General features: G+C 48.9%; 1 protein-coding gene across 1 annotated transcript in view; it reads left to right on the top strand.

The window, feature by feature from the left end:
• The first annotated feature begins 3,897 nt into the window (after positions 1-3,897).
• The window catches only part of CLCN1 (chloride voltage-gated channel 1), a 38,585-nt gene continuing 18,938 nt past the window's right edge, over positions 3,898-23,544 (top strand). The window contains exons 1-12 of the mRNA XM_052638494.1: positions 3,898-4,111; positions 7,360-7,480; positions 7,872-8,003; positions 8,573-8,701; positions 8,958-9,091; positions 10,744-10,821; positions 12,134-12,212; positions 19,205-19,330; positions 19,768-19,852; positions 20,069-20,170; positions 20,482-20,566; positions 20,844-20,993. Of these exons, the coding sequence (XP_052494454.1) occupies positions 3,932-4,111; positions 7,360-7,480; positions 7,872-8,003; positions 8,573-8,701; positions 8,958-9,091; positions 10,744-10,821; positions 12,134-12,212; positions 19,205-19,330; positions 19,768-19,852; positions 20,069-20,170; positions 20,482-20,566; positions 20,844-20,993 (1,401 nt within the window). The 5' untranslated portion in view covers positions 3,898-3,931. The remainder of the gene's footprint in view (positions 4,112-7,359; positions 7,481-7,871; positions 8,004-8,572; positions 8,702-8,957; positions 9,092-10,743; positions 10,822-12,133; positions 12,213-19,204; positions 19,331-19,767; positions 19,853-20,068; positions 20,171-20,481; positions 20,567-20,843; positions 20,994-23,544) is intronic.

Consider the following 23,544-nt stretch of genomic DNA (forward strand, 5'->3'; position numbering starts at 1 on the left):
GTTCCGGGCTTACAGAGCAGCATCTGCTGAGCTGGACTCCCTGTCCTCCCCGCCCCGCCCTTGGATAAGGGTGTCAGGTTGAATTTCACAGCTCCGTGTCCTCTGCCAGGGGATTCTCTTCTAAAATTATCCCCCTTCCAGAACTGGGGGCGGTTCTTTGCTGCCCTCCCCCCACCCCATCTCCCATGATAAGGAAGAGAATAACAGGAACACATGGAGCAAGTGGGATATTCCGATAGAAGGAGAAAGTGGTCTGAGGCAAAGATGTTAATAACCGCTCCAGCTGCCCGAACACACTGCGTCTCACAGGCCCTATGCTTGCAGCTTTACACCATCCTCCCACAAACCAGGAGGGTGTCATCGCCCCGGTTCTTCAGAAGAGGAAAATGAGGCTCAGAAACTTCAATTTATACAGAAGAAAAAGGTGTAGCTTTAAGGACACAAACTCCAGAATTAAATAGATTTTGAATACTGGCTTGTCCTTTTAAGGTATCAGAGACGTTGACTAAGGTACCTAACCCCGCCCTCATTTAAACACCGGTAAATCATTGCTGCCTTAAGGAAGGATGCTACCCTGTGAGGATGAAGCGGGAGGATGCGTGGTGGATCACTTGGGGTTAACGCATTACAGATGCTGTTACCATCTCTGAGCGTGAACTTCAGTTTAACGACACAAGTTAACATTCGGCGCTCACTTTGGGGCAGACGCTGACTTTTAACGTCCATTCTTTTCTCTCCATAACCCTCAAGTTAACTGCCTTTCTAAGGAAACAGAGGCCAGAATGGGTAACAATCTGTCAGCTTGAGTTCAACAATTTTGCTTCTGTGACTTTTTTTCCTAGCAAAAGGTTTTTTTTCCTCCCTCCTTACTTTTTGGGGCTATAGATTTTCCCCATTGAGTTGTGAGAAGGAGCCTGAGACCAAAAGAAAGACTATTCCATCTTAGCCCTTGTTGGGCAGAGAACAGGGGAAAAAGTGTACCGTGTTCAAAAATCCAGAAGAGGGAGAAAGAGCCCTGTCCATTGTTAGGAAGGCATCATATGCCAGGGAGGGAAGGGACCAGGCCTTTTTGAAAGATCTGGGAGGCAAGGTTCAGTAAGCATAGAGGAGAAATGACAACCAGCGAGAAATGACTGCCTACAAAGAGGGGTGTTCAGAGGAAGTTACAGTTGCCTGGGGGAAATTTCAGAAAGTTGGTGGTCATGGGTCTCATGCTAGGCTTGATGTAGAACGGGCAAGTCATGACTAAAGCCCCTTAAGAATAATATGGTGTATTGTCCAAGAGTTGGAAAGCCCAGACTTCAAGAGGTGGGAATCTGAAAACAAGGGTGTCACCCAGGGAGAAAGTTCCTGCTTAAATTGATAACGGGGATCCCAAGGATCTGGGTCGTTCACAACCTTCTATACCCCAACACATTCCCACACACCTGTGTCCTGGACGGTCATTTCAGCAACCTTCCTTCAAATAGCAATTCCATAAGCCTATAGGTTTATAGGTTTTAAGCTTGGACCTCTAGAAAATCTATTAAAACCCCAAAGAATACATATCTTATTCAGTATACATATCATAGGTAAATGCATGGTTGTGAATTTGTTTCCAAATTTAGGAGCTTTTCAAAGGACTCGCCAGAAACCCATCACTGTCCTTCCGAATAAAAGCACTGAACCCATGGGGTTTTGGGGATGGGATGGGCACAGTTTATATTTTATTTTCTTGTTCTCTTGCAGGATGATAACCCAGGAGATTTTAATCTTTGAGCTAAGACTCAAGATCCTTACTCTCAAATGCTTACCCTTCAGAGCTAGCAGCTGGAGAGCTCCTTGACCCTCCTGATTTCAGAGTCTGGTTTTTAGAATTGCAGCTGGTGCTTCCAGGTGGCTTGGTGGATTGGGAGGGTTTTCTTAATGCCCATGATCTTGCCTTCAAATTTTGGGATCCACAACCAGGACCTGATTTTCTCAGGAACACTGGAGAAATAAACAATTGTGTTAGATACTTGTTTCTTGGAATTATCAAGTTCCTGCAAAAACTGACTACTTTCAGGGGAGCCACCTCCACAAAGGGGTGGAAATCTTTTCTGTTTCTGAAGCCCCCCTCCCCACAAGAAAATAATTTCGCTTTGGCAATCTATTTTCTTTCTTCTTAGCGATCTATTTTCCTTATTAAAGTTTTTCTTTTGGGACTGTCCTAACGGTTCAGTGATTAAGAATCGCCTTGCAATGCTGGGGACATGGGTTCGATCCCTGGTCAGGGAACTAAGATTCCACATGCCACAGGGCAGTCGAGCCCGTTCACCATAACTGAGCCTGTGTGCCACAACTAGAGACTGTGTGTCACAACTAGAGAATCTGTGTCACAGCTGGAGAGGCTGTGTGCCACAACAGAAGATCCTGCGTGTCGCCATGAAGATCCCACATGCTGCAACCGACACTCGACACTGCCAAATAAATAAATAGACAAATATTAAAAAAAAAAAAAAAAGCTTTAAGTGTTTCTTTCATCTCACACCAACCCATTAGATCTCTCTTATTTTTTGCCTGGGGAGAAGGGAGACGTTACAGAACGTCCAGGGCCTCAAGTCACACATTTGTCATCTTTGTGGGTAGATTACAGGTCTTCAGATTTATGTTAGGAAAGGTGCTCTTAATGGTATTCATCTTTCCACCTGCTTTGGACAGTCCCATTTAGCCTGGGACAAATTTCAGTTGTAGACCAGACGTTCAGTGTCCCTACCCTGCAGTCCCTGGGACAGACCTTGCTTGGTGATGGATCCCAAACCACACATTGGCTCATGTTTATAGCTTTCTTTCAATAGTGAATAGTTCACAAGGGAAGGACTATACTAGGAAAATTGATCTAAAAAAAAGCATAATGCCATATAGAGTAGTTTGGCCTTGGCCAAAAATTATTTATTGACCTGAAAAGGGAAGAATAGCAGGGTACTTCCCTGTCATCTCTTAAGTCTGTCAGGCTCATCGTGAGAAACGCCCACTCCCGTCTCTCCGTGGGCTCCCTCGTTCCCTCGCCCCACTTCCGCTTCCCTCCCTGTTATCTCACCTGCCCTGACGGCCCTCCCAGGGATGCTCTGTGCTCTAAATGGAAGCTCAGTCCCTCCCTGAACATCCAGGCTGCTGTGTGGCTGTCATGGATCAGTCCGGGAAGTAGGAGAAATGCCAGAACCCAAGGCTATTGCCCCTGAGCCCCACGCCCAGTGGTGGTAAAGGTGGGGTCAAGGGTATGACCCCAAAGCATCGCTAGTGGCCTCTGGCAGACAAGAAAAGGCAGAGCTGGAGGAGAAAGCTGAACATCGGTTGGGTTGGGAGAGCTGGTCCCACAGATGAGGACTAAACCTGGGGGGCACCCAGAGCTGGAGACGAGCCCACAGGGGAAGACGGCAGAGAGGCGCAGCTTACTCGCCCAGGTGAGCCACTCCCCAGTGTTTCTGGACCCTAGAATCACTCCACCCAGCTCCTAAGCGCTACCTCCCCACGGAAGGATGGACTGACAGAAGAAAAGAGATGGGCTGCTTAGAGTGTGCAGACTTTGGGAGCACGCAGGTCCAAAAGCCTTAAAGCTGTCTTCCACCCTGATCTGGACAGTATTTATAGCCAGACCAGTGACATGGGGCTGGAATCCTCTTCATGACGCAGGAGTGGGCCAGTGCTTGTCCTGCTGGGGGAATTCCCTGTGGGGCTGCCCCCCAGGTTCTTGTCCCCACCCCTCCCCCGCACGGCTCTCACACCTGCTTCGACCCCAAGCAGATCAGATGTGGCAGTGGGGGGGGTCATGTGACGGAGAGATGGCTATAAATAGCCGGGGGTGGGCATGCTGCCCCAGACGCCTTGGGGACAAGCAGGAGGAGAGGCTTAAGGAGCTGTTCTCGGGGGAGGGTGGGGGCCAGCAGGCCGAAGCCTGGCCAGGGGCAGGGGCATGGAGCCGTCCGGGGCCCAGCCGTGCGGGGGCGAGCCCAGCTGGTGGGGCAGCGCCCCCCAGTACCAGTACATGCCCTTTGAGCACTGCACCAGCTACGGACTGCCCTCCGAGGACGGGGGTCTGCAGCGCAGGCTCCGGAGGGACGCAGGCCCCCATGCCAGCGCCCACCCAACACAGGTAAAGTCCTCAGAGGAGGGGGCGGTGGGGTCCAGGAGCCAGAGGAGCCACGGATCGGGGGAAATGGAGAGGCAGGTGGCTAGAGGGGGCAGTGTGATCTAACTTCAAGTACACGGTCGTGTGTTCCAAATATGAACATTCTTTAAAGGTCTGGGTTCAGCCCGGTGGGCACCTTCTATAGAGATACACGTGTACCTGAACACAAGTTTACTAACTGAATCCCCCAAATGTGGGGGGGAGAAGGCAGAGCCACACATGGGTGCCGAGCCTGTGCTTACATAAGCTACACAAGGGGACTGGCAGAGGAGCCCACAATTCTGTGTGCCCCTCACCCTGCACACAGGCACCACCAGATTCTCCCTTCCCACCCGCAGCAGAACACACACACCCACACTTCTGCAGAAGGCAGAGAGGTGGGGATAAGGGGAGAAGATGATCAGAAGAGCATGGTCAGTGATCCAAGACAGACCAGTGTCAAATGAGCAGAAGAAATATAATCAAACTTGCAGGTGGGAGGATTCATCAAGTGAGGCCCCATGTGGTGGTAGCACCTGGAGAGATACAGAGCTCTGATCTCAGTGAGGTGGGCAGGGGGGGTTGCTGGTGAACTAACTAGGGGTTTGTTGTTCAGTCGCTCAGTCGTGTCCGACTGTGTGTGACCCCATGGACGGCAGCACGCCAGGCTTCCCGGTCCTTCGCTGCCTCCTGGAGTTCGCTCAGACTCATTCATTGAGTCGATGATGCCATCCAACCATCTCACCCTCTGTTGCTCTCTTCTGCTGCTGCCTTCAATCTTTCCCAGCATCAGGGTCTTTTCCAATGAGTCCAGGGTAAATATCCTTCAGGTGTAGACATTGAGGAAAGGGCAGTGATGGTGGGGGCATCCCCGAAGGACAGATTGGGAGCTTGTTGCAGATAAATACCCAGGTTAAGTTCAGCAAGTGAACGTGCCTGTAGAGGGACAGGATGGAACCTGTCGGGGGCGGGGGTGGAAGGGACCAGGAAATCAGGATTTAAAAACGTTTTAGCTGATGAGGGGGTGGAACTATGTTTCCTTTGGGGTCTAAGCAGGGCAGGGAAGCTGAGGGCTAGGCTGGGGATCTCCATGCTGGGGGTCCAGAGAATCCAGGTCTCAATCCTGACCCGTCCTGAGGATGGTGGGTGGGGGCAGTTCCTGGAGAATCAGCTGGGGGGGCAAAGGCACAAAAGCCAGGGGAGGCTCCGGGGTGAGTCAGAGCAGGCTTCCTGGAGAAGGTAGCTTGGAACACAGTGCGGGGTTGGACAGAAAGACCCCCCCACTCGTGGTCCTCGGCTCTCTGTCGCCGGGTATGCGGTCTGAGTGGGATGTCAGCTTAGTAAAGGTGCAGCTGCGGCGCCTTCCGGTGATGGCGAGCAAAGTGAGCACACTAGCGCGAAGCCGAAGGGATGTGGGAAATCAGGTTGGGCAGGTGCAATGAAGGGGAGCTTGGACCTTTGTTCTTCTCTGCTTAAATCTTATTATGGAAATTTCACACTTATACAAAAATAGAAAGAGTGGTGTATTGAATCCCCAAGTACCCCTTGCCCAATGATTAATTATCAACTGTCAGCATCTTTGCATCCATCCTCCCATCCCCGGCCCTACACTCAGGAATCGGGACAATACGCCTGTTTCAGGCTTGACCTCTCTTTCACCTCCCAGCCCTGCTCAGATGGTGAGTCCTAGTCCAGCCAGCACAGATTTGGCTCTTTCATTTTTATTTTATAAATGTATTTATATAATTTGACTTCGTTCGGTCTTAGCTGTGGCACACAGGATCTTTCGTTGTGGCACGTGGAGTCTCTAGTTGTGGCTTGGGCTCCAGAGTGCCTTCAGGCTCCGTAGTTGTGGCTTAGAGTGTGGGACCTTGGTTCCCTGACCAGGGGTTGAACCCAAGTCCCCTGCATTGCAAGGTGGCTTCTTCACCACTGGACCACCAGGGAAGTCCCAAGATCGGACTCTTTTAGTGTTTCCCAGCCCAGGTTTGGTATGTAGCCCCCGCTTCTCATCTCCTCCAGCCTGGGATCTAAGGTGGAGTGAGGTATTCCATGTGCTGGCTCCCATGGGAAGTGTCTTCTCTCGGGTCTGGGAAGGGCATGGAGGAAAACACGGCTCCCTTCGGTCACTAACCTCATCCTGGAGCAGGGTATTAGTGCCTCCTGCTCAGGATTCAGGCATAAACTCGACTGCTCGTATTGTGAAATCAGATCTCTTCCACTCAGGCTCTCCGAGAACCAGCAACGTGGCCTGGTCTGACCCTGGCCCCAGAGGACAGAGTTACTGTAGTGGAGGTGGGGCAGGCTAAAAGGAGTTAGTATACCTTGCACACATACAACACCCCAAACACACACACTCTACTTTTGGGGGCGGCGTCCAGTTTGTGCCTACAAGCACGGGGAGGGGATATGGATGGGTCTTCTCTAAGCCTGGCAGGGCGTCTGAGGAGCCTCATTAAAGCTAGACACACCAAGGCCAAGAGCCACCAGGAGTCACCTGCTAGCCTGTCCTCACCCCATCCATATCAGTGTGAGGGGGGTCCAGGGAAGCGACAGAGGGACCAAGAAGCAGGAAGCAGTGACACACAAAACATGTCATTGACACAGATGCCCAGTCTTAGCACAGTTCTCCTATCCCTGCTTCAGAGTAGGAACTGGTTCCCTTGCTGAAGGCTGCTGTTGAAAGAGATGAGTACAGCTGGCAGGGGTGTGGATGGATGGACAAGGGCGAGGAGTGGGAACTGTGTGGATGGATGGTGGGGAGTGGAGGGCATTGATGACCCAAGTGACCCTGCACGAGGCCGTCAACACACAGGATTTTTTAAAAATCTATTTATTTTTGATTGGAGGATCACTGCTTTGCAATGTTATGCTAGCTTCTACCATACATCAACATGAATCAGCCATAGGTGTACATATGTCCCCTCTGTCTTGAACCTCCCTTCCACTTCCCACTCCATCCCACCCCTCTAGGTTGTCACAGGGCACCAAACACCCAGGATTTTAAAAAGCTGTTTGTTCGATATATCTGTGGGTCTATATGAAGTGAAGTGAAGTTGCTCAGTCATGTCCAACTCTTTGCGACCCCATGGACTGCAGCCTACCAGGCTCCTCCGTCCATGGGATTTTCCAGGCAAGAGTACTGGAGTGGGGTGCCATTTCCTTCTATATACTTCCTTCTATTTCTTTTGACTCTTCAATGACACAGACCTTTCCCATCTCCCTCTATCCAGATTTACGGCCACCACAAAGGGCAGTTCTCAGGGAAGGAGCAAGACAACGAGATGCCCAAGACGATGGGCTCCAGCGCTTCCGTGGACAGCAAGGACGAGGATCACGATTCTAAATGTCAAGGTGACGGGGACGGGGGAATGGAGGTGTCTGGAGAGGAAAGAGGTTCAGGGATTAGGGTAGTAACTCTGAGGACTCATTGTGTATTTCTGACTCACGGTCCCCATCTGCACACCAAAGCCCTCCTCCAAGGAAAAGACACGGCTCCCGTGTTCTTCTCACACTACCTTCCCACCATCCCTCCCACACAGCCCCAAGAAAGCAGAGTTTAGAAGGGAATCAAGTAGCCAGAGGGGAATTGGACTCTGGTGCCTTCTGCAGGGCAGAGAGGCGAGGAGGAACTCAGGGAATGAGACATACAGACCCGACTCCGAGAGGCCCTCAGCTCCCAGCCCTAAGCCGCACACCCAGAGCAGCGACTGGTTACCTGCTCCTCTGTCCTTTCTTTCCCTAGATTGTATGCACCGCCTGGGACTCGTGGTGAGAAGAAAGTTAGGGGAAGACTGGATCTTTCTGGTGCTTCTGGGGCTCCTGATGGCTCTGGTTAGCTGGTGCATGGATTATGTCAGTGCCAAAACACTTCAGGGTAGGTGTAACATGGCCCTTTGCCCCCCTAGCCCTCCCCACACTGTGGTTGTTCTAGAGTTTCCACCTAGGGTAAGCTGGGGGAGCTTCGGGATGGTGCTCAGAGAAGAACAGGTGTGACTCTAGTCCAGGGACACCAGACCCAGGTCCACTTTCCCTGTCCCTTTCTATCAGCCAGGCTATGGGCGCCACTCTCGTAGGGTGACCAGCTTGTGCTACTTTTTCCGAGGGCTTTGCAGTTCAGGCAACTGGAAACATGTGGAGTCCCAGGAGCCCCTCCTGCCAGGGTAACAAGTGGCTGGGTGCCCACAGCCTCTAAGGAGGTGCCCTCACTGTGGTTTACTGCACTGCCGTCCACTCGACCTCCCACAGGTGGTGGGAACTCGAATGAGTCATGTCACGTCCCCCGGCTCAGATCCCCCCACGAGTCAAATGAGAATAGAGCCACTTCTGAGGTCCAACGGGGACAGTGGCCACTCAAGCATGCTCTTAGCACGGCTCTCCACGCTGCGGGCATCGGGGCGGCACCGACATCCTCGTAAGACTGAGCCCGGACGCCTGTCTCCGCAGCCTACAAGTGGTCCTACTACCAGATGCAGCCCAGCCTGCCTCTGCAATTCCTGGTCTGGGTCGGCTTCCCCCTAACCCTCATCCTCTTCAGCGCCCTCTTCTGCCAGCTCATCTCTCCCCAGGCTGTCGGTGAGAATTTCCCAGATCCCACCGCGTCACGCTGTCACCATAACCCACAGCATCTCTTCCCCGCGCTCCCAAGCCTGTTCTCGGCTTTGCCACTGTCCCGCTCTCCCCGCTCACCAACCCCCGCCCCTGCCCCGCCACCACAAAACCTCTCGCTCCGTCCCATGTCCACTGTCTGGATGTCCATCTACCTTTAACCTCCTGCTTAAACTTGCACGTAATCGCTTAAAACAACAACAAAACAACAACACGCTTTCAGGCTCTGGAATTCCTGAAATGAAGACAATTCTTCGCGGGGTGGTCCTGAAGGAGTATCTCACCCTCAAGGCCTTCGTGGCCAAGGTAGTGGCCCTCACCGCCGGGCTGGGCAGTGGCATTCCTGTAGGGAAAGAGGTAAGACCAGTTTCTGAGGGGTGAGCGGGGCAGGCCCTCCAGCAGAGGGCGCCACAGAGTCTAGAGGGAGCTGGTCGGGGTGGGGAGGTTGGGACCATCGCGATTCCTAGGGTAACAGGGAAGATCCTCACCCTGGGACACAATGACAAAAAACATCAGAGCCGGGAGTAGCTTAGAGCAGAGTCACCTTTGGGGCAATCACTACTGGCATCTGGGGCTGAGTTCTAGGGGGCCGTCCTGTGCGTTAGTAGGATTAGCAACCTTCCCAGCCTGTCCCTCCTACAAGCCAGCAGCAGCTCCGCAGCCAGGCATTTTGACAATCCGAAAGTCTCCAGACATCGCCAGATGTCCCCTGGGGGCAGAATCTCTCCCAGCCGAGAACCACTGCCTTAGAGACAATCCAGACAAACCCTGTGAAAACTGAGACCTAAAACAGGCTGTGCTTTTTTTCGAGGTTACTTGTAACCTTGTAAGAAGTTACATGTAACTTCTTGCCCTGCTGCAACCAGATTTATCTTTTAGAAATGGTATCAGAAATAACTGCCCTCTGGTTGCTGCTGCTGCTGCTGCTAGGAACTTCAAAGAACTTTTCACTTTCTTTTTTTTTTTTCTTTTGGCCATTCAACATATGGGATCTTAGTTCCCTAACCAGGGATTGATCCTACACCCCCTGTGGTGGAAGTGCAGGGTCTTAACCACTGGACCACCCTGAGAAGTCCCTCTATTCCTTTCAAAATGAAGTCCAAACTTATTTCCTGGAGCCTGTGGTGATTCGGCTCCTCTGTCCTCCGAGGCTACTCCTCCTTCCTGGTGCTGGAATGACAAGGCAGTTTCTGCCGCTCAGCCACCAAGCCTGCCCCCCTCCAGGTTCTTGTACTTGCTGTGCCCTCAGCCTGAGACTTTCTTCTACTGAGAACCCCATGGCTTCTGCCTTCATGTCCATCAAGGCCCTACTCAGCTGTGACCTTCCCCACCCCACTCTTGTGTTTCCTCTCTCTCTTCTGGTGTTCAGCCACTCAGTCGTGTCTGACTCTTTGCGACCCCATGGACTGCAGCACGCCAGGCTTTCCTGTCCTTCCCTATCTCCCAGAGTTTGTTCAAACTCATGTCCATTGAGTCGGTGATGCCATCCAACCATCTCATCCTCTGTCGTCCCCTTCTCCTGCCTTCAATCTTTCCCAGCATCAGGGTCTTTTCCAATGAGTCAGTTCTTCACATCAGGTGGCCAACCTATTGGAGCTTCAGCTTCAGCCTCAGTCCTTCCAGTGAATACTCAGGATTGATTTCCTTTAGGATGGACTGGTTGGATCTCCTTGCAGTGCAGCGGGCTCTCAAGAATCTTCTCCAGCACCAGTTCTTCAGCACTCAGCCTTCTTTATGCCCAACTGTTGCATCCATACATGACTACTGGAAAAACCAGTTTTGACTAGTCAGTTTCTTCACAGCCTCTAGAATTTTCTGAAATGATAATGTGCTAGGCATCACCTCCCTTCCTCCCTGGGTTGAATCTCTGCGAAGGCATAACTTCTATCTTAGCTATATTTCTAGCCCCTGGTACACTGTCCCCAACAACCTATGTCTGTCCAAGAATGCCACCAGGGCCCCCCACCCGACCCCTGCCCCTTACCCCTCGTCCCCCTCCTCTCTCCCAGGGCCCTTTTGTTCACATTGCCAGCATCTGCGCGGCCATCCTCAGCAAATTCATGTCGGTGTTCTGTGGGGTGTATGAGGTAAGGCTGAGAAGGGCAAAGGAGGTGGGGCTGGGCTGCCTTGGCCGCGATGCTGAGCCGGGCACTGCGCTAACCCCCGCTCCCGCAGCCTGCATCCACGTGCCCCTGGCCTGCCTCTTCGAGCCAGACGATGCCGCTGTTTAAGCCCTTGCTGATCCCTTGACGCCCTCTCTCCCGGATCTGGGCCCTGCCTCGGGGTTGGGGGAGGTCGCACATGGTCCGTTCCTCCGCCAGCCCCAGTGTCAGTTAACCTCCGCGATTCCCTCGGGGGCTGCCCCGTCCCTTTGTCGTTCCTGGTCCTCCACCCCGCGTCTCGTGCGCTCCAGCCGCGCCCTAGCCCTCTACCGCCTCGTCCCCGCGCTCCTCTGTTGCAGACCGTGCCTGGGCAGCTTGACCTACTGGTGTCGGCCTGCGCTGTGGGCGTGGGCTGCTGCTTCGCAGCCCCTGTCGGAGGCAAGTTTCACTTCCTCCCTATCCCAGTGGGCCTGAGGGGTTGTGGAGGGGGTGCTCTCATAAGCTTTGGGGTGGGGTGGGGATGGGGGGCTGCTCGCGGAAGGGGGATGGGGGTGGGCCTTTCAGGGAGTGACCCCGAATCACATCCCGAATCACTCACTTTCTTAAACCAGAGAGCTGTGTGTTCTTTTAGAAGCTGCTGGCTCTTTCTTGCCATTTGCCAAAGCCCTTTCCTGTTAATACTTCTGGCCCCGATTGTCCCCAGCCCCCTTCTCTGGTGACCATTTAGGCTTACCTGCCTTCTGTAAATTTACCTAACTTGTTCATTTTCTATGTCTGGCTTTGCGCTATGAGATCAATTCCTGTTTGCCAAACTAACAGTTTCTCTTGGCCTGGGATGGCACTGGGGAGATGGGGCCCCTGCGATGGATTCCGTGTGACTCAAGTCTCTCCTTCTCTGTCCCCCCCCACCCCCTTGCCTGTTCTCCTTCCTCTCCTGCCCGCCTTCCCCCTCCCTGCCTCTTGCCCTCTGCCTCTCACCCTCTGTCTGTCTCTCCCCCTCCCTGCCTCTCGCCCTCTGTCTGCCTGTCCCTCTCTGTCTGCCTGTCCCCCTCTGTCTGCCTCTCCCCCTCTGTCTGCCTGTCCCCCTCTGTCTGTCTCTCCCCCTCTGTCTGTCTCTCCTCCTCTGTCTGCCTCTCCCCCTCTGCCTGTCCCCCTCTGTCTGCCTCTCCCCCTCTGTCTTTCTCTCCCCCTCTGTCTGCCTCTCCCCCTCTGTCTGCCTCTCCCCCTCTGTCTGCCTGTCCCCCTCTGTCTGTCTCTCCCCCTGTCTATCTCTCCCCCTCTGTCTGTCCCCTAGTAGCAGCCATACTATTACACTGACATGCTGACGGTGGGCTGTGCCGTGGGAGTCGGCTGCTGTTTTGGGACACCTCTTGGAGGCAAGTGATGTATCCCCTCCTGCATCACTGCACTTGCCTGTTCTTGCTCCCAAAATGGTTACTGCCAGCATCCCCAAGTCTGGGTATTACCAGTTTAAAGAAGGGTAAAGCCAGATAGCTTTTAGTGAGCATTTACTATGTGCAGGCAGTATTCTAAAGACTTTACATCCCTTCTTGCCCAGAGCTGTATGAGGTTGATATTAAAGAGAGAGAGTAAGTGACTTGCTGTTAGTAAGTGGGAGAAGCAGGAAGGAAAACCAAGGTGGCCTCTGTGGGACCCCTACTTATATTGTGTTTCTGAGTGCTCACTTGTGTCCGACTCTTTGCAACCCCATGGACTGTATCCCTCCAGGCTCCTCTGTCCATGGGATTTCCCAGGCAGGAAGACTGGCATGGGTTTCCATTGCCATTTCCTCCTCCAGGAGCTCTTCTGGACCCAGGGACTGAATCCACCCACATCTCTTGTGTCTCCAGCACAGGCAGGCGGATTCTTTACCACTGTGCCACCCGGGAAGCTAGACAGACTTTTGTATTGTTGGATATTTTTGCCCTTCACTTATTACATCCTCTAACAGGGGACTTGTGTGTACATTTTTTTTTTAACTTTTTTCTCTTTAATCATTCATTTTTTTGTTGTCATTTTTTAAATTGAAGTGTAATTGGCATCTCTATATAGTTGACATTTGTATGTATTTTCTTCTCCAAAAGAAGACTTACCTTTGCTTGTATGTTGTTAAGGGCATGGGAGTTTCAGTTCAGTTCAGTCGCACAGTTGTGTCCGACTCTTTGTGACCCCATGGACAGCAGCACTCCAGGCCTCCCTATCCATCACCAATTCCTGGAGCTTACTCAAACTCATGTCCATAGAGTTCGTGATGCCATCCAACCATCTCATCCTCTGTCATCCCCTTCTCTCACTTCCAATCTTTACCAGCATCAGGGTCTTTTCAAATGAGTCAGTTCTTTGCATTAGGTGGCCAAAGTATTGGAATTTCAGCTTCAGCATTAGTCCTTCCAATGAATATTTAGGACTGATTTCCTTTAGCATAGACTGATTGGATCTCCTTGCTGTCCAAGGGACTCTCAAGAATCTTGTCCAACACATCAGTTCAAAAGCATCAAATTTTTGGCACTCAGCTTTCTTTATAGTCCAACTCTCACATTCATACATGACTACTGGAAAAACTATAGCTTTGACTAGATGGACCTTTGTTGGCAAAGTAATGTCTCTGCTTTTTAATATGCTGTTTAGGTTGGTCATATCTTTTCTTCTAAGGAGCAAGTGTCATTTCATTTCCTGGCTGCAGTCACCATCTGCAGTGATTTTGGAGCCCAAAAAAATAAAGTCAGCCACTGTTTCCCATCTATTTGCCATGAAGTGATGGGACCAGATGCCATGATCTTAGTTTTCTGAATGTTGAGTTTTAAGCCAACTTTTTCACTCTTCTCTTTCAGTTTCATCAAGAGATTCTTTAGTTCTTCTGCCATAAGGGTGATGTTATCTGAATATCTGAGGTTATTGATATTTCTCCCAGCAATCTTGATTCCAGCTTGTGCTTCATCCAGTCCAGCATTTCTCATGATGAACTCTGCATATAAGTTAAATAAGCAGGGTGACAAGATACAGCCTTGAGTTGACATACTCCTTTCCTGATTTGGAACCAGTCTGTTGTTCCATGTCCAGTTCTAAGTTGCCTCTTGACCTGCATACAGATTTCTCAGGAGGCAGGTCAGGTCGTCTTGTATCCCCATCTCTTGAAGAATTTTCCACAGTTTGTTGTGATCCACACAGTCAAAGGCTTTGGCGTAGTCAATAAAGCAGAAGTAAATGTTTTTCTGGAACTCTCTTGCTTTTTCTATGATCTAATGGATGTTGGCAATTTGGTCTCTGGATCCTCTGCCTTTTCTAAATCCAGCTTGAACATGTGGAAGTTCACGTACTGTTGAAGCCTGGCTTGGAGAATTTTGAGCATCACTTTGCTAGCATGTGAGATGAGTGCAATTGTATGGTAGTTTGAGCATTCTTTGGCATTGCCTTTCTTGGGAGTTTGAGCCTTCTTTGGCATTGCCTTTCTTGGGGGTTTGAGTGGACCTTATTTAGGTTAACATGTGTGTGTGCTCAGTTGTGTCCAACTCTTTGCAACCCCATGGACTGTGGCCTGCCAGGCTCCTTTGTCCATAGGATTTTCGAGCAAGAATACTGGAATGGGTTGCCATTTCCTTCTCCAGGGGATCTTCCCGACCCAAGGATGGAACCTGTGTCTCCTGCATTTCTTGCATTGGCAGGCAGTTTCTTTACCCCTAGCACCACCTGGAAAGACATTTAGATGAATAGTCAGCTTTTTTTTTATTTGGGGCATGCTACACAGCATGCGGGATCTTAGTTCTCAGACCAGGGATTGAACCCAGCCCCCTGCATTGGCAGTGCAGAGTCTGAACCACTGAACCACCAAGGAAGTGCCAATGGTCAGCTTTAGATGAGGACTACAGATGAGAATTAAAGTCCCATTTTTCCTTGACCACAATGTAAAGTTGAGTTTAGCTCTTTCTACTAATGTTAGACAAAGAGCAACTTTTCAGACTTTTCCTTGTCCTGGATGACTAACAAGTGTGCATGGTCAGAGACAGCTGCTGTATCTGTTTATTTACTCATTGGTAACAGTTGTAACCAGATTAACAGAGCAAGGATTATATAGATCACTGGTTGGATTCATTGGTGATAAAAAAAGATACCATGTTAACAACTGGAGAAGCAGAATTGCAGGAAAGGCATCTGCTTCATAAATGCAGCTGTTAGAGGGATCTTTCAATTATGAAAATGTAATCAGTCCTTTCATAGAAGAGTCTTCAGGAAACCAAGATGACTTGGCTCAGGAACGATACATGGATAAACATTAACAGTTAATGAAAATGTACCATGTTCACTTGAACTGATGCTAAAGCAACGCCCACGGCCTAAGGGAGATAGGTTGGCCAACGAGGTAGCTGGCATCCTGCTTGCACTACTGTGGTCAGCTCTTGGCATTAAAGTCAATGTCCCCAGCAGGGAAGGCTCGCCTGTTGGGATTTCTGCACAAGTTCACATATTCACACTTACATTTATGCCCACTCTCACCTTTATTGAGTCTTTTGCCTTACAAATCCAGAAGGTCTGAAGAACACTTTTAGAAGGGTAGCATTTTTTGTTGTTTTGTTTTTAATCCAGATTCTTTTAAAGTGAAGAGAATATGATTTTTTTTTTTTTTTTGCATAAAACTAGAGCTTCTGGGATGAATGAGGAAGATTCTTCATGATCCTGTCTAGACACTGGGAGAGGCAAATAGTTAAGTTACAGATAAAACATGGCTCTTGACATAAGTTGACATAAGAAAATGTTAAGCATTGAAAAGTTCAAATGTTTTGTTTTTAGGATGTTTGTAGTAAGTGGCAAATATCAAATGAACTTGCAGATAACCTTATTTGATAGCTATATTCTACAAATACGGATTAATTCTAAACAAAAAAAATAGTATTAGAGTAATTTATTCACTCTGTAGTCAGCTCTTAATGCCTTACACTGATGAAATCTACTGCAACATTTGGCTAAGACGACTCCATATATGCACTCTGCTGTGAGCAGAGATAGCACCTCTGGGTGCCATGCTGGTTACTATGCTTGCAGGTACCCACAGCAGAAAGGGTAGACAGGAAGGCCAGCAGACCATCACAGCCCACTCAGAGAAGCATCCCAGTGGCAGCCTGGGCAAAGTGCAAAGAATAATTCTGGAGAGAAGAAACAGCATTGCACAGTCAAGACATACAAGAATAGAATGTCAATACATGAGCATTGCTGGAGGACACAGGGGAAGAAATGACAGGAAATGAGTCTGGACAGGTACCTGGGGGGTGATTCATGAAGGTCATTGTAGGAAATGCTCAAGAATGTCAGTTTCATTCTCTAGGCTAGAGTTTGCCTGAATGTGTTGTACAGAACACAGTTCCTGGTGTTAGTAGACATAACATGTAAACAGTGTTCCAAGATCAGATAGGTTGGAAAATACTGTGTTGAATAGATAGCTTTTTTAAACAGGAAGAGTTCAATACACTGACATGCCCTGTGAATATCCCACATGTGGCTCAAAGACAGTATGTCCCGCAGAATCCTTTTTGCAAGGACCCTCTTTAGGGAACTCGTAGTATCTCATGGACCCGACTTTGGGAAATGCTGTCATGGGTGAAGGGGAGTTGGGGAAGAGTTTCGAACAAGATAGTGACATGGCCAGCTTTGGCCAGACAGAACTGGCCTGTGGATTAACAGGATTTATCCAGGATTAACAAGAAGACTATTGTCATAGTCCTGATGATGCTAGATGGTGAGAGGCTGAACTGGGCAGAGGCAGAGGAGATAGAGAACAGGATGATATATAAGGGTGATAGAAAAGGAAATGAATGGCACCTGGTGACTGATTTATGCAAGGTTATGAAAGATAAGAAAGGAATCTAGGCTAACTTTCAGTTTTATAAGGAGGAACATGCGGTGGATCGTGGTGTTGCAAGCAAGATAGGGAATATAGGAAGTGAAACAGGCCTAAGAGAGTTGATACATTTCGCTTTGAATACATTGAGTTTGAAGTTCCTGCGACATCTCCAAGTGACGTCAAATAGGCAGCTGGCTTGCTGAGTCTGGAGTCCAGAAACTGAGCTGAAAGCATGGCTTTGTCAGCCCTTCGGTTAGCATGGGGATGGTAGTTAAGCCATCAGCATAGATGACGTTGAAAAAGTGGACCTATGAGTCGCAAGAGTCAGAGACCAGGGCCCCTGGCGCCAGAGGAGGAGACAGAGAGGAGCCTGCAGGGTGGGAAAGAGAGCGACGTTCCGGAACCTAGGAGCCCAGAGCTTCCAAGTGCTGTTTGTGTGTTTTAATGCTTTGTTTCCTTTCAGCGGCACATTTTCTGTTTGGCTCAGGCAAATATGAAAATTCACTCTCGTTCCGAAGTACACAGTGACAGACTGTTACAGAACGTGTCCCAGAACTCGGGAAGGGAAATCTAGGCTAGGATTTCTAAAGCTGGTCGTCAAATATTCGTAAGTTGGATAGTTTACATTTCGACAAATCAGAGCCAACTTTGGTTTTGTTCAGTTCAGTTCAGTTGCTCAGTCGTCTCCGACTCTTTGTTACTGGTGAAGAAAAGGAGCAGTTTGTTCTGCGTGACGCCCCCCCACCCCCGACTCCCCAAATCCTCCTTTTAGGCCAAAAGAGCACCTGCCGAACCTGATGAGATTTGGGGAGCGGGGGCGGGCCAGGGATGGTTGTCAAAGGGCTGTCCCTCAGAGTCCCTGTTTTCTGAAATTCCACCCATCTATGATCCCTTGCTCTTTTTCTTCCTTCCCCTGTTCCCCATCTCCCCTCCTTCCCCTCCCCTCATCTCTCCTCTCCTCTGATCCATAGGACAAGGCTTTGAAGCCTGATGATGTACCAGGCACATAGGTGTTAGGTGCTGGGAATCCAAAAGAACCTTCAGTCCTAGGGGGACCTCAGAGATGTAAATAGAGAACTACCTCTGAAACTGCTAACACGTGCTCTGATGCCCCAGATTCCCAGAAAACAAGATAAGGGATGGACTGTTTTTACCTGCAGAGGGGGACTGGGGATCCCAGAGAGGGGGGACTGGTTCCCAGAGAAGGGAAACCACAAGGCATCCTCTGCCCAAGTGCAGCAGCTGTTCCACACAGGAGCAACCATTAGGCCACCCTCGCTGTGGCATAAATGACTTCCTATCACCATTGACTGTCACCTGCAGCAGAAAGGGCTGGAGTCCTGAGAAATCAAGAGATGTGACTTTTGGAATCTAGAACAGGGGGAAGAAAATGGCTCGGATGTGAGAGGCCACCAGAAATGGGAAGCAGGTGGCATGGTTGGTGGCGGGGGGCGGGGGTGGTTCTTGGCCGACCAGTAGCCACAGAGAGCAAAGGACAGGAACCTGACCTAGTTCACAGCTTTCCTGGGGGCCAGGGCTCTTTCCACTCATGCAGTTATAGGCTGCATTTGTTGTCTTCCTTCTTCAGCTCTGATAAAGATGAGGCTTAGCCAGATGTTAGGTAATTCTGCTGTCAGCTTCCACTTTGCATCTAATCACAGTCATCTCCCTGATTCATGGTACGTGTAAAGATTATTTTCTTTGCATCTCTTGAGTCTTTTATGCCCTTGTTAGCTTCCTTCCTTTGTTTCCACCAGCTCTTGCTATTTTTCTGTTTATTTACCTTCTCATTTCTGCTCCAGCATCTACTCTCAGAAACAGGGCAACTTAGGACTCTGAATTAGCTTGCCTTCTACCTCACCCGCTTTTCTTAAGCATAATGGTTTGTAACTTCTTTGAGCTTCTTGGTCTCCTCCCCCCCTGGATCTGGTCCTTTTAAGTCAGGTTTTTTACATTTTACTTAGAAAAAAATATTAATGAATCCTCTCTTGGAATACTGAGTACTGTCAGCTCTTACAAAGGCCCTTCCTTTTTATTTTTCTTGTTTCTTCCCTAAAAGTTGTAGGGTACATGACGCATGGGAGAAGGGAGGAGAGATTGCAGGGGTGGTGGCGTTATGGGGTAAATCTTGAGCTCTGCTGCGTGCTCTGATGAACACTCACTCTGGAAGCTTTCCCCCTTGTAACTTTTCTGCAGAAAATTTTCAGATCCCTGTGGATATCAGACAACCGTGAATTCCACCCAGCCCTGATTTCAAAGGGGTAGAGCAGGCACAACCATCATTTGTTGTGGGTTAAACCCCGCTCCTTTCCCATCTTCTCTGTGTCTAGTTGAACCATCTCTCTGGTCTGCAAAAAGTGCTAGCGTGGGCAGGTATATGGTTTAGAGCATGGCACACTCCAAGAGACCATCTGTTCCCACTACTGCTCCCCCTTCGTGGCTCAAGGAGCCAAAGCTCCTGGGGTCCCCAGGGTGGGTGTGTGGGAGAGAGCCTCACCCCTGGCCTGCACCTGACCTGACTTCCTTGCCCCGTAGGAGTGCTGTTTAGCATCGAGGTCACCTCCACCTACTTCGCTGTGAGGAACTACTGGCGAGGATTCTTTGCAGCCACGTTCAGTGCCTTTGTTTTCCGAGTGCTGGCCGTGTGGAACAAGGATGCTGGTAACATGGGAAGCATCATTTGGGAAGTGGGACCAAGGCCCAAGGGTATATAGAGGGCAAAGGTACAGGTCGTGGAGTAGGGTTGTTGTTTAGTCGCTAAGTCGTGTCTGACTCTTCTGCGACCCCATGGGCTGTAGCCCGCCAGGCTCCTCTGTCCATGGAATTTTCCAGGTAAGAATGCTGGAGTGGGCTGCCATTTCCTTCTGGGGATCTTCCTGATCTAGGCATCGAATCTGCATCTCCTGCCCTGGCAGGCGGATTCTTTACGGCTGAGCCATAAACGAAGCCCGTTTCTGCCAGCAGTGTTAGAAAAAAAGAAACAGGACAGGGGCCAGTACGTTTGGAGGAAGCTTTAATCCTTAAGGCTGATGAGCTTGGGCCCTTCTCGATGGCTTCTGTGACACTCCCACAGTGACCTTGGCCTTTCCATCCTGTAGTCACCATCACAGCCCTCTTCAGAACCAATTTCCGAATGGACTTCCCCTTTGACCTGCAGGAACTCCCAGCCTTTGCGATTATTGGGTCAGTGGCTGCTCTGGGAGCGGGGGAGGGGCAGGGCTGGGGCAAAGCTTTGGATTGGAAAGGACCCAAGCTGGGAAGTTGGCGTGGGCATGGGTAAGGTGGAAATTGTCGGGGGCGAGGTGGGTAGAAAGGCAGGTGGACGCCTGGTATTTGCTTCCCTGCAGTGGCCAGGGCCGAGGAATGAGGGTTTCATTTCTGTATGGCTTGCACCCTCAGGATTTGCTGTGGGTTCCTGGGAGCTGTGTTTGTGTATCTGCATCGCCAAGTCATGATTGGTGTCCGAAAGCACAAGGTCCTCAGCCAGTTTCTGGCTAAGCAGTGAGTCACCGCCCTACCCGTTTACTCTCTGGTTTCTCCAAGAGTTCCTCCCTTTTAATCTTGGCGGAAGGCGTTAAATGCCTTTTGGTGGCTTGTGATAAAATATAGAAGCCCGGATACCCTACTAGGGACGAGCGGTGTGGTTTCCCCTTTAAAGATTGCTTATTGGTGGAGAGAGTGCTCAGTCTAATGGTCTGAGACCACAGGGGAACGCCAGGAAACTTCAGATTTCCAGGGTGTGGCATCCACTGTGGGTTGGCCAAATTAGGATGAGGATTAATTCTAAGTAATTAATCCTGTTTCTTTTCCAGCCGCCTGCTCTATCCTGGAATCGTCACCTTTGTCATCGCCTCCTTCACCTTTCCACCAGGAATAGGGCAGTTCATGGCCGGAGAGGTCAGCTCCAAGGGTGACCTTTGAGGGTGGGGGGTCAGGTCACTGAGCACGTGACTGAGACTAAACCAGGATGAGGCCACGTGGAAAAGAGGAAACTGTGCAGGTGACCCTCAGGCTTCTGAGCATACGTGCTTTTCCCCACGGACGGCATCTCTCCCTGAGAAAAAAGTGGAAAGGGGCCCATGAAAGATGAGACCGGGGAATCGGTTCTCTTTAAAAAAATGGAAGTACCGAGCATCCCTGGAGAACTGCTCCCTTTTGCTTCCTCCTCTCACAGCTGATGCCTCGGGAAGCCATCAGTACCCTGTTTGACAACAATACGTGGGTAAAACATATGGGGAACCCCGAGAGCCTGGGCCGGTCAGCTGTGTGGATCCACCCCAAGGCCAGCGTTGTTATCGTCCTCCTCCTCTTCTTCATCATGAAGGTACCTCTCCTTACACCCCTGGCTCCCTGAGCTTCTGTTTTCAACCTAGGAACCAGGGTTTGCATAAGGGGTGTATGTGCGTGCTCCTTTGTGTCTTACTCTTTGCGACGCCATGGCTGCAGCCCACCAGGCTCCTCTGTCCAGGGGATTTTCCAGGCAAGAGTACTGGAGTGGGTGCCATTGCCTTCTCCGCATCTGTAGTCTCCTGCATTGGCAGGCAGATTCTTTACCACTAGCGCCACCTGGGAAACCCTTTACTGTCTGAGCCACTAGGGAAGCCCCTTTGCATAAGGTAGGGAAGGGTAAAACTTGGCCTGGTCTTTGTCCCACCTAAAAAGAAGCAACTTGGAAATCAGAGCCTAAGTAGTAATAAGTTGCTCATCTAGAAAACCGAACCCACATCTGGGTTAATGTTCCATTCATGTTGACTTCATGATGTCATAATTATTATAACCCTTCTAAAGGTTCCACTTGCTAAATTACTGAGACATTGCAGCCACTGAGTAAATAGGGACAAGACAGAGCTTAAACAATACAATAACTGTGTGAAGACCTCAGATAAATTAACCAAATCTCTCCACATATTAGATAATTAGGTACTTCATCTCCAGCATCTGATTATCCATTTTCAGATGATTTGCGTATCCGTTTTTCTCCCAGTCTGGTGGATAATCTCTTCTCTAGGATTACAAAAGAGATAAAATATTTAAATCCATTTTATTAGTGACTATAAATAATCTTTACAATATTATTATTCTCTCTTGAGGTAACAAGGCTGTGAGGATTTTGCCATTCGTAAACCATTTTCTTCTAACTTCAGCTAGGAAACAAAAGCTGATCTCTTTTACTTACACTGGTTCTTTCTCATATCTTCCCATCAAGGATCACATGGTTATAGACTTTTCAGTTACTGCCTTGTACAAGGTTATTTTTATTTCCACCCCTGGTTGTGACATCTGTTATAATTGCTTTTTGTCTTTTTCTCTCTTTTTGATGATTGCCTCATTATTAATAGTATGTCTTGTCTGAATAGCCCTTGATTTTCCTGTATATATTTGGAGGAGAAAATAGCAACCCACTCCAGTATTCTCACCTGGAGAGTCCCATGGACAGAGGAGCCTGGTGGGCTCCAGCCCATGGGGCCACAAGAGTCAGACATGACTTAGCGACTAAACCTTGTCTGAATAGCCCATGATTTTCCTCTATATATTAGGGTTTTCATTTGATTTCTTTTAAACAAATCTAAGTAATGATTCTATTTGTCTATAGCACAATTTTTTACATACATTTTAGTGGGTTTGACAGTACTTTGGGGCAGACTTTAGGTGAATCCACAAAAGTTGATATGTTTAAAATATACATGATAAAGCAAGAGACATCTAGATGTTCAGAATCATGCATAAGGAGTGTTCTGGTTGGTGTTATCACTGGATACCTTGCCTATTAAGAATTCACCCACAAAAGGCAATTCTTTGGTTCTTCATTCCCATGTAATTTACCAAAGCCAGAGAGTTCTGTCCACATTGAACTTTCATGTTTATTAAGTTATTCTTTTCTAAAGAGAATCTTTTTTTAAAAAATTAATTATTTTTGGCTGCTCTGGGTCTTTGTTGCTGCACGTGGGGTTTCTCTAGTTGCAGCGAGTGGGGCTACTGTCTAATTTCAATATGCAACTTATTCTTGATACTTACTGTGAAACTCTATTTCCATAGGATATGAGTCACTAAGTTACATTGTAATAGCCATTGTGGGTTCTTCCATCCATTTATTCAATAAGTGTTCTAATGCACCTACTGTGTGCCAAATATGTGATACTTGATTATTGATCTTTGGTGTATCTAATGCTTGGTTGGAAAAGTTATTTAAAAATTTCTTCTTGGTTTTTTGCTGCTCATTTAATGTGCTTGTCAATGGTCTTATGATTAGAGATACCAAGTGCTTGACATACCAGGTTCCAACTCTGTCACTACGTTTTCAGGATTTGCTGTGGGCTTCTGGGAGCTGTATTTATGCGTTCTGTTTCCTATTCCATTCCACATGGGCTAATTAGGCCTGTGCCTTCCATATTTAGCACACCCATTTTATCAATTAGATCATTTTCATTTCTTCCTTCAATAGATTTGATTTTTTTTTTAATCATAAAAGTTCTCAGTGTCTTGCTAGGGATATGATTTTTCATTATAGAGTTTATCTTCTCTAATTTATAAACCCCAGCTCCTTGTAATTAGCTGTTGAACATACAAACCCATCTGCAGTAACCAAGTCCAAGTTTTGATGGCATCTCAGAATTTATTGTTCAATGATAATAATTCTGTTTTTGTGATACTCTTCTAGACTAAACTGCCTCTTTGGGATCATATATATTTTTGAAACATTAAGTGTTTGAAAATTTGGGGAGAAACAAAATTCTGTATATATTTTCAACATCTCCTTCATGCCTTGCCTCATTTCCCCAGATATCCAAGCCTATCTCTGGATCCCACTTTGCAGACAGAGGTTTATTCTGAGAAACCTACTTGGATTATATAGAAGGACTAGGCTGTATGTCACT

The sequence above is a fragment of the Budorcas taxicolor genome, chromosome 4 (genome assembly GCF_023091745.1).
Source record: "Budorcas taxicolor isolate Tak-1 chromosome 4, Takin1.1, whole genome shotgun sequence".
Taxonomy (NCBI): domain Eukaryota; kingdom Metazoa; phylum Chordata; class Mammalia; order Artiodactyla; family Bovidae; genus Budorcas; species Budorcas taxicolor.